At 36.6% G+C, this 10,621-nt stretch overlaps 1 protein-coding gene across 1 annotated transcript; it reads right to left on the reverse strand.

Annotated features, from left to right (window-relative positions):
• Positions 1 to 310: 310 nt before the first annotated feature.
• On the reverse strand, positions 311 to 9,300 carry LOC132058961 (kinesin-like protein KIN-14R). Its single transcript, XM_059451396.1, has 19 exons — positions 8,982 to 9,300; positions 6,758 to 7,056; positions 6,442 to 6,613; positions 6,269 to 6,339; positions 5,394 to 5,577; positions 4,117 to 4,226; positions 3,902 to 4,001; positions 3,739 to 3,825; positions 3,476 to 3,652; positions 3,121 to 3,394; positions 2,864 to 3,025; positions 2,542 to 2,757; positions 2,394 to 2,431; positions 2,115 to 2,278; positions 1,763 to 2,014; positions 1,570 to 1,635; positions 1,391 to 1,465; positions 1,241 to 1,312; positions 311 to 1,096 (listed from the first exon to the last, which is right to left on the reverse strand). Exons 1-19 carry the CDS (start codon positions 9,172 to 9,174, stop codon positions 545 to 547), a joined length of 3,264 nt encoding a protein of 1,087 aa, XP_059307379.1. The 5' UTR covers positions 9,175 to 9,300; the 3' UTR covers positions 311 to 544.
• Between the last annotated feature and the right edge of the window lie 1,321 nt (positions 9,301 to 10,621).

Genomic DNA, 10,621 nt, shown 5'->3' on the forward strand with positions numbered 1-10,621 from the left:
TCTAAACTCAATTTGTTTAAATTCGTTCAAACCTAATCAGTCTCACTGACACGTTAGGGTGTCCATTTGGACCCATAAATAAAAAGTATAATAATACCATCAAACTTTTGAGATAGAACTTTTGAGATTTCATTCATCTCTCAATACACTTTGATCAAAGAAAATTCTGAATGAGTTGAATTCTATCCCTTTACTTCCTCCGACTCTAAATTTCAACGCAATTTATTTTGACTTATATTTTGAAGGAGTTGCGTTATAATTCGATTATTTCCTCTAACTTTTTCTTTAGGAAGGAGATTATTAGCAAGAATTAGAAGAAACAACATTCATTTTGATCCATCATCATCAACTTCTTTTTTCAATCTTAAAATGAGATGCAATATGTAGGTAGATTAGAACATACAGATACAGTAATCTACCAAGCTGCACTAAAATAGCATATACATAATGCACCACAAACCAATCAAACATACACTAAAATTAAGTTGAATTAGCTGTGAAGACAACAGAATGCAAGTTGGCTTCTTTAGTTTCTGTTCAAACACTATCTTGTCCACATCCTTTTCTTTGTGTCCCTCTCTTTAACTCCTTGAACGGGCTCTCTGCTCGTCTTGTTACGAATCAATGGCCTCTGAGCATTGACGGTACTTGTAGTAGGCTTCGTTCCTCTTGCAACTGGTCTAGGGGGATCAGATTGCCTGGTCCTTCTATCATTAACCGATATGGCAGAAGCGTTTTTCTCTGCTTCACCGTTTTTAGACAATCGCTTCCTTCTCGCCTCTTGAAGGTAATCCTGTTCAGTCCTGTTGGGTAAAACACCATTGTTCTCTGTCTCACTATTTGTTGACAACCGCTTTCGTCTGACTTGTTGGACGGAGTCCTTTCCCTTCGGCAAATTAGACCCCACCTGACTTGCCTGTCGATTGAAAGTATTTGAGGTCTTCAAAATACGTTGCTCAATGTCGCTTGTTAAATCTTCTCTGCTAGAACTTTTGCTTTCATGTGGGCTCGATCTAAAAGACTTTGCATCAGAATCTGTAACCATGCATGCCAACTGTTGTTCGTGCTCCTTGATCTTGTCTTCAAGTTCCTTAATCTGGAAGTATAAAGAGTACATGACATTGTCATTTTCTCACGGTTTTGGTATTTATTAGGAAAAAATCAAATCCATAAATGCACTTAAAAAATGTTATGTTTCACTCTTGAAATGTCAGTATGACAGAAGATAAAAGCAACAAACCTTCTGACGGAGTAGAATACACTCCTGTGCATTCTGTTCTTTTGCTTTCAGCTTTTCCTCAAGCTCATCAACCTGAAAAGTCAGGAAATAGTCACTTTTAGGTTCTTGCTAAATTCTACGCGAAACTGCAAGTTGCTTGAGAATAAGAACCTTATGCTGAAGGATATCAGACTGAGACACAAACTCCTGCTCCCGCTCTTTCAGCTTGTTCTCGAGATCCTTGACCTGTTTTTATGTGCATATAACAAATAACTTGTAATATTCAAAATGTTCAAATATCTTCTATAAAACTTCTGCAAACAAAACTTATATCAGTCAATCGGAAGAACCTTATTGTTGAGGCTTTCAGACTCAAATTGCTGGTGCTGCCTCATCTTGTTCTCTAGCTCCGAGACCTTTATCAGAAGATACAAAAGTAAAATCAGAACGATATGCAAGCATGTACGGTATTAACCATAGATCATAGGACAAAGCTCAATCATCATGTGTAAGTAAGTTGAATATGATTCGATTAAAGAAAACCTTTTGTTGCAGAGTAGCACAAGTTTCCTCCCGTCCCTTCAATCTCTCTGAAAGCTGTGAAAGTTGTTTCTCTGATTGTCCATGTAATGATATCTTCAAATTGAGCTGGCTTTCCAGTTCCTTAATCTTGTCCTGTTGAGTTTTGTTAACATGTTCCTTCCCTTTAGCCTTGCTGTCTAAGTTCTGTAGGCTTTCCTCGAGTTTCTTCAAGGATTCATCTTTGGATTTAGCTTCCTGCCTTGCTTTGTCAAGCTGCCACCGAAAAAGAACAAAAACCAAAAAGGAGAGAGGATTATAATAAGTGGTTGAGTAGGCATATAAATGGACAATACTAGGAAAACATTCTACAAACCATTGTTTTCAACTTTTGGAGCTCGCCGGTATCAACTTGTTTTCTTACAGGACCCAACTCAATTCCTCTAACTCTTGTAGCAAAGTTCAATGAACTTATAGTTTCACTCAAGTCCTTATCAGAAGGACTGATCTGTACAAACATCAAGGCTTTTGAATCTCCACCTGCAGGACAGACCCAGCTCAAAGTTCAAACTTAAACATGAACTTTGAAAATCAGATATCTTACGGCTTAGAACACTATGGATATTTGGCCGCCAAATTTGAACTATTTGATTACCTAATGAATCTTGGAGTAGATGTGTCAGCTTGGAGTTCCTGGTGACAAAAGATAAAATGTCAAGATGCATATTCAATGACCCAACTGTAACCTACAGACAAATGAAGAAAAAATATGTAAACTACAGACAGCAAAGATCGCGTCTTACCTGTATGGAATATGGCTGCTTCTATTTGCCAAAGCTGATATCACATCTCCTAGAGCTGAAAGTGACCTATTGATATTTTGAGCTTCCTTCAGCCTATCACCTTGGACATCAGTCTTTGCAAGCCTCTCACTACCAGCTAAATCCACAAGCCAAAGCTTGCTCTTTGTGCATTCACCGTCGAGCAAGTTCTTGGCTGTTACCATAATACAAAGCATGCTGGAAAATTTTGAAAAAGATTGACCGAAAAAATAGTCATTTTTGGCTGACTAAATCAGTGAGAATTTTGCAATAACTGACCTATTAGAAACTCAATCTAATTTACCAGTGAGAACGGCTACTGTGCTCATTCACATTGTTGGATCCAACAGCCCTTGCACTACTTCCAGTCTGTAGCACATTCCAGACTTCTTCTATGTTCTCTACTTTAGCTTCCACAAGTCCTGGAATGTGATGAAGCCCTTCCGGAGCTTGTTTTATCTCCAACCTAAAATGATTCCACAAAATTAACAGTTCAATTAATTAACAAAATGTCACTCGTAGAACAGAAGCCACAGGCTCCAATATAAGACAAAACTTTACTTTTTTGATGTCGTCGGTGGAGCCAATAGGTCCCTGATCTGTTCATTGTAGACTTCAAGCACACTGACTGATATGTCGTAGGTGAATGTTTCACTCCTCTCCTTTGCAATTTTGAATAATTCTTTGAGAGTCCGATAGTTGACTCCCCTGTTCCCTTTTGTACCCTCCATGGTGAATGTTTTGCCTGTTCCCGTTTGTCCATAAGCAAAAATACACACATTGTAACCATCTAAAACTGAAATAACCATCGGTGAAGCATCGGCATAGACAACACCTGTTGAAAGACGATGAAAAGTATTAGAATGAGAACACCTTTTCTATTATTTGTTTTTTTTAAGCTTGTATAAGGGAACACCTTGATCATCTTTTGGTGTGTAGACACGGTCAAATTTGAACGTCTTTTTCATGGAGCCTCCATTTAAGATTCCAAGTTCTCCATCCTTGGCGACATCGAAATCTACAACTGTTGAGCATCCATCTGACACTTCAGATTTGCTTAATGGACGGCAGCGGCAAAATACTCTGATATTCCCTGAAAAAGATGGCTTACCGTGAATAAGTAAACAAAAAGGAAATATTATTTGATTTAATGAAATGGTCAATGGAACAACATTGCACCTTTCGCCTCCTGAACTTCATTGAAGAGCTTTCTTCTCTTTGCTTGCTCTTCGTTGTACTTCATCTTAAGATCTTCATATTGCTCAACTGCATATTACAAATAAGATTTGTTCAGTCCACATTCAATGTCAGGTTATTTAATTCGAGAATAATCCAAACTAACCTAATGACTGAACTGCAAAGACCATTTTATTCAGATCAGGGATTGAGTCTGCACACTCATGCGCCTCATGAGAGAGCTGGGCGTGCTCCTGCTTCATAATCTGTATGACATTTTTCCAGAATATCAGACATGCATTTATACTTTGAGAATACATCGATAACCTCAAAGAAATTACAAAGCTGTTACTGTATTTTCATGAGAAATATTGGAAGTACCTTTACTTTCATCTCGAGATCATTGATCGCCATGTGCCATTTATTCTTGTCGCACTCGTACTTGGTTGAGATCTCTGTAATAGTCTTAGCTTGCTTCTCAAATTTCTGATCTGTTAAAGGTTAACGTTGCTTCAAATTGTTCTTCAGAAACTAAATGATAATTTCATAGAGATAGCAAACTCAAATCAGTAGTTTCTCCAATATTCCATCTATGGAAATTGGCATGCAAATGGCTTTCATTTTCTTTCATTTTCTATCATCACTAGTTCATGTTGGTACAAAGAGAAGGTAGGAATGATTCTATAACACACCACATAGGAAATCTAACTAAGATGTATTAAAGAGCAGATCTATGTAAAAGTGAAAAAGAATCATAATGTAGGAACTAAAAGTCGCTTGAAAAAACCACCCTTTCTGGAAGGCTATAATAGATGTTCAACTCAAGAAATTAAGATCCTACTAGTAAAATTGACATTTAGGGTGTGTTTGGTATGAAGGAAAATGTTTTCTTGGAAAATAAGTTGTTTTCTTACTTATTTTCTAGTGGTTGGTAAGTAAGCAAAAAAATATTATCCAGGAGCATTTATATGTAATCTAGGAAAACATATGGTGGTGGGGTGGGGTGGGGTGTGGGGATGTTAGGGGTGAGGAGGAGATAATGAACTTGGAATGCTACTTATGGCTAAGTTACTCGGACTCTCCTAAAATGTCATCGGGTGCGTGTCGGCAAAAGTAGTGTATTTTTGGAGGATCCGACACGGGTGCGGCAACACTTTCGAAGAGTCCGAGTAACTTAGACTTATGGAACTTGTTTTACCTACTCCCATTAGGAAAGTCATTTTCCTTATTTTTGAGGAGATTTTTTTTATATGCTTTACTTGAGCAGAGGGTCTATCGAAAACAGCCTCTCTACCTTCACAAGGTAGGGGTAAGGCTGCGAACACACAACCCTCACCAGACCCCGCTTGTGGGATTACACTGGGTATGATGTTGTTATTGTTATTTTCCTAGAGAAAATGTCTTTCAAAACATTTTGACCAACCAAATAAGGAAAATTGGAAAACATTTTCTGTTTTCCTCCATACCAAACACGCCCTTAAAGAAATGTTTTTGTACAACCACTTCAAACGCCAGCATACATATTTCTGGTAATATTTTCAAGATCTACAACAGAATCCCTGAATTAGTTCTCGGAATCATATACGATCCTATTTCCCACTAAAAATATCTGAACAAAATAGAAGTTAGTATTGCTGTTTCACAGTTACATCCCTTACCAAGTGAATAGGTATGAAATGTCTTATTGTCCAGCTCCATCCTAACCTTCTCTAGTTGCTGGTTAGCTGCAGTGTAAGACATCCAAGATTGATAACATTCATCTGTCTTGCGTTCCAACAATTCACCAAGCTCCTGTATCTTTTTCTCATACTTGGCTATTGATTGCAATCGTGCCACCTTTTTCTGCATTCATCCAAGTGATCAAGAAAAAGACATTAAATTTTCAATAGTCTTGGGGTGTGTTAGGTAAGGAGGAAAATATTTCTGGAAAATGCTTTTCAGTTTGCCCATGTTTGGTTAGTCAAAATATTTTGGAAAATATTTTTTCTAGGAAAGCAAATTCCTTAAGAATGGGGAAAATGACTTCCACAATGGAAGTAGGGAAAACAAGCTCAACAACTGACATTCCAAGTTCATTGGCTCCTCCCTACCCACCCAAACATCCCACCCCCCGCCACACCCCCCAGTCCCCAGTCCCCACTCCCCACCCCATTCAGGGGCGGATGGAGCATTATGATTTGGGGTTCAATTGAACCCCAAACTTTCGATGCTGTGTACAAATTTATATGTAAAAATTTACAATAAATAGTAGATATGAACCCATAACTTTAGAAATATAATGGTTCAATGCTAAAAAATTGAAAAGGTTGAACCCCAAAAGTTTAAATCCTAGATCCGCCTCTGCCTCTGACCCCATTCCATCCTAACAATGTTTTGCTAGATTATATATAAATACTTTTGGGATAATAATTTTTTGCTTACATACCAAACACTAGAAATAAGTAAGAAAACCACTTGTTTTCCAAGAAAACATTTTCCTTCATACAAAACACACCCTTAGTGGTAAAGGATTTCTGCACCTATTATGTCATACCTGCGCTGATGGAATATCTATCTCGGCTGCACAGTTTTTGCATGTAAGACAGTCATGTTCTGCTTGAGAAGCTGAAGTTCAATCAAAGATAGTTACAGAAATTAGCTCTTCCTAAACGCTTTTAATTCCATTCAACAAATTACTCAAATAGTTAGAGGCAAATAGCGAAATACCTGATGCTTTCGGAGCTTTTCTTATGCAGATCCCACTAACCACGGGACTACCAATAATTCCTTCAAATTTTATCGCAAGTATCCCATTCTCTTTGATGGAAACTCTTGAGTCAACTAATTGTAGTGGTTTATTGGCTCCAACAACAGAGAAGATGTCGAAATCAGACAGAACCTGCATATTGTTACAACTTTACAACTCAAAATTTAAGAGATAATTACAGTCCAATGCCTTTCGACGATCTAATTAACAAAATAGCCAGCAAATGTATACGTTTTGTACACATAAATATGCATATAATATACATAATCAACTTGCCTTTTCATCTTGTAGAAAGACATTGAACACTCTCATTCCTTTAGGCCCATTTACATTTATTATCTCGACAAAATGAAGATCAACAAAGTAATTTCCTGGCGTAAGATTGTCGATCCGATAACAGAAGTTTCCTAATCTTGCTGTCTGGTAAACGAAAGCATGTTCACCGCCTTCCTTTATGAACTCCTCCGTTTGAAATGGTTCTCCACCTTGGTAAAAGTTATCAGCCAGAAAGCTCAGACTGGAATCCAACTCTACTGAAGCCTCCGATCCAGCATTAACAAAAAGCACAAGGTCCTCTAATTTCAACAAACAATGTACAAATGTGAGTGAATAGGTTAATGATAGTTGCCTCAAAGGAAAAAGAAAATGTGAATGACACATTGAATTATTTCATTACAATTTATAATATCTCCTATGGTTGTTTTTTTGAAGACCAGAAGAACAATTTTTAGTAGTTAAGCTAAGTTCTGAAGGGCCAGGAAGGAAAAAAAGACATACGGAGGATGATCAACCTATATCGAGTTGTATTCCCAAAAGAATATACTCCCTCCGTCCCAATTTATGTGAAGGTGTTCGACTAGGAACGGAGTTTAAGAAAGAAAGGAACACTTTGAAACTTGTAGTCTAAAATAAGCCATAGCTATAACTCATCTGATTAAGGGTAAAATGAGAAGTTTCAAGTTAACTGTTAAGAAATATAGAATGGTGTCACTCGTTTTGGAACTGACTAAAAAGGAGAGAATGTCACATAAACTGGGACGGAGGGACTAGAAAATTCAGCTTCCTTCTTAAAGATAGGTTCCGTCCAGCAAAAGAGCAAACAAAAGAGCAAAAACTCTCTTTTTTCATACAAACTGTCCCGAATAATTACAGATCAAGTTCCTTTGTTTACAAATTATAGACTTTCCCCAAGAAATCTCAAAGCTGCAAGCCCAAATCATACAACTATGACTGACTAAACTCCTTTATCAATAAATTAGTTAATTGTAAGTTGTAAAAGGACGTATCCGCAGGGGCGGCTCAACCCCTGGGCCACTAAGGCCATTGCCTTAGGCCCCAAAATATATGAGGCCCCATATAGTATACTACTATACTCCCTCTGTCACAAAATAAGTATCACCTTAGCAATAAGAATTCGTCCCAAAATAAGTGTCACCTTAGAAATTCAAGACAAAATTTGGCAAGTGTCTCGAACTATGCCCTTAGCATTAAAGAAGCAGTCCTCTTTAATATTGCTCAGTTCTCAAAAAACATCTAATAAATAGGGTAATTTAGTAAACTCCACATTATATTTATTGATTTCTTAATTGGCATGATTTTTGCTAAGGTGACACTTATTTTGGGTCGGAGGGAGTATACATTTGAGATTCTATCTTAAATATTCTTAATCAAAGTATATTTAATATAAATATTCAATATAAATTTAACTGACTATTATACGTATTATTAGCTACAAGTACTCATTTCAGGTCAACTATTTATTACCAACTTTGTCATTGGCATTGCAAAAGCTTACTCACATTCAATTTTTACACCAAATTAATGAACACGTGAACATGTCTTTACATTCTATAATTTATTAAAATCAAATTTGACTTTACTTGATGACTTAACTACGGTAAATTACTATAGTTTGGTATAAACACCAGGGAAGTTTTACCCTTGAAACTATTTCATGTTTCATTACTCATATTCACTTTTCAAATTGAATTGATTTTCACTTTACAACGGATTTTATACTATCTTTGAACTAATTAGCTCCACATTGATGTTTTAAACTCAATTTAGAATGAAAAGTTCCAGAAGATATTGTATCATTAGAAAATAATACTCTACTCAATATATTCTATCAAATAAAAATACTATAAGAAAATCTTTGCATCTATAAGCAGGGGCGGAGCCAGGTAGAGCTCAGGGGTTCATCAAAATGCCCTTCGGCGGAAAATTACATTGTTTATACATGGTAAAAATTATTTTTATGTATATATAGTAGATGTTGAATCCCATTTGGCTTCTTGGTGTGTTTACTTTTTTATAATTTGAACCCCTGGTGAAAATCTTGCTCCGCCACTGTCTATAAAGCTAAAAGAAAAAAAAAATCAAATATATTGAACATAGATATTAAATTACAAGTCTATTTAACAAAAATTAAACTGAAAATCCCCACTTTTCCCATGATACAGGTAATTTTGCATTTTAGTAAGATCTCATTTTGACAAACCTGTACAGCTAGATCTAGTAAACCCACTTGGGATTAATCTTGAACCCGAGTCACAGACCATCGAATCGGCTAAAAATTGAAAATTTTCATCATCTTGATCCATGACAGATACTGTAATTTCTTGATTTAAGGGTTTTTCCCATTCAAAATTAATGGGTGAATCTTGAAAAGTGTTTGATTGAATGCTATCCATGGAAATATGTTGTAAATGGGTGTCTGAAAATCCAAGAATCTTGAAAAAAACTTAAACAGTGTTGTTTTGGGTGATTCTGGCGGAAAAGTGTTATTCAAATTTCAATCTTTGTGACCGTTCAAAAAAGGAAAGGAAAATGATGATTACCGTTACTTTTGAAGTCTGGGTCAACTTTTGGGTTTAGCTAAATTGGGCCGGGAAAGTCCAATGTGATTTGAGTTTTGGGCTTGAATGTATCCTTGCTGCAGGCTTAAATTGGGCCAGGAAAGTCCTTCGCTAAATTTGGTCCGGGAAAGCCCTTCGCTAAAATACCCTTGCCTCAAGAAGGTAGCAAAACTCTGACCAAGTAGAGTTTGAGGTAAAACTCTGCCTTGCGAATTTTTGACTAAGCGGGGTTCGAATCCAGAATCAAAGGGGTTTTAGCGAAGGGCAAAAATTAAACACCACAATTTGAGAGGCAAAAATTAAAGACCAGTGCCTTTGAAGGGTATTCCGCACAAAAAAATGCTTATTTTTGGCTTTACATATTGGGTATCCGCATTAGGGCTTTGACTGATTCGGATTCAAATTTTTGCAAGGATTGACCTTCATACAGACTGGTATTTAATTGCCTTTATATCTGTGGCCTTTAATTTTTTTCCTCTGCTGCTTATTTAATGAAAATATTCAGTTATGCTTCGGTCGGCACCAGTTTTGTAGGACTTAAGTTATGCGATATAAGTTGTGTAGTATTTTTCATATTGTGTTGAGTGTTGAAAGTTTTGCCTTTTGTGACATAACTTGTGTGGTTGTGATGATACATATGCTGAATCTAAAGGCTAACTATGCCGAGCGAAATCTAAACTTATCCTTTTTTTTTTCTTTTTCCAGATTATGTTAAATGTTGAAATTTTTGCTTTTTCCGGCATAACTTGTGGGATATTATAATCCATATGCCAAAGCTAAACGCTAATTATGCTGGACGAAATTCAGTTTATCCCGCGCCAAAAGTGTTGAAGGTCAAAAATTAAAGACCACAATAAGGAGAAAAATATTAAAGACTACCCCGAAATAGAGGCATTTGTGCGAATAACCCATTGGGATTCGCTCTACGTAAGACCCAATAAGAAAAATATGTTTCCTATAAGATTTTTTCTCATTTCGAGGCTCGACCCTGAGTAATTACATCTAATGACCTTGAAAATGGATAGTCTTAAACTTTTGATCTTTGTCAAATTTTAAAGGTCAAAAGTCAAAACTTGTTGAGCTTGAAGTTTTACCCACGGGGCAAGTGAGGTCAAAAGTCAATATCAGTCTCCTCCGAGGTCATTTTTATAAATCACTCCCTCTATAGGCAAATCTTAAAGGTCAAAAGCCAAAACTTGATGAGCTTGAAGTTTTGCCCACAGGGCAAGTGAGGTCAAAAGTTCAAGATCAGTCTCCTCCAAGGTCATATGTATAAATCATC

This window comes from Lycium ferocissimum, chromosome 6 (assembly GCF_029784015.1).
Source record: "Lycium ferocissimum isolate CSIRO_LF1 chromosome 6, AGI_CSIRO_Lferr_CH_V1, whole genome shotgun sequence".
NCBI classification, from domain to species: Eukaryota; Viridiplantae; Streptophyta; class Magnoliopsida; order Solanales; family Solanaceae; genus Lycium; species Lycium ferocissimum.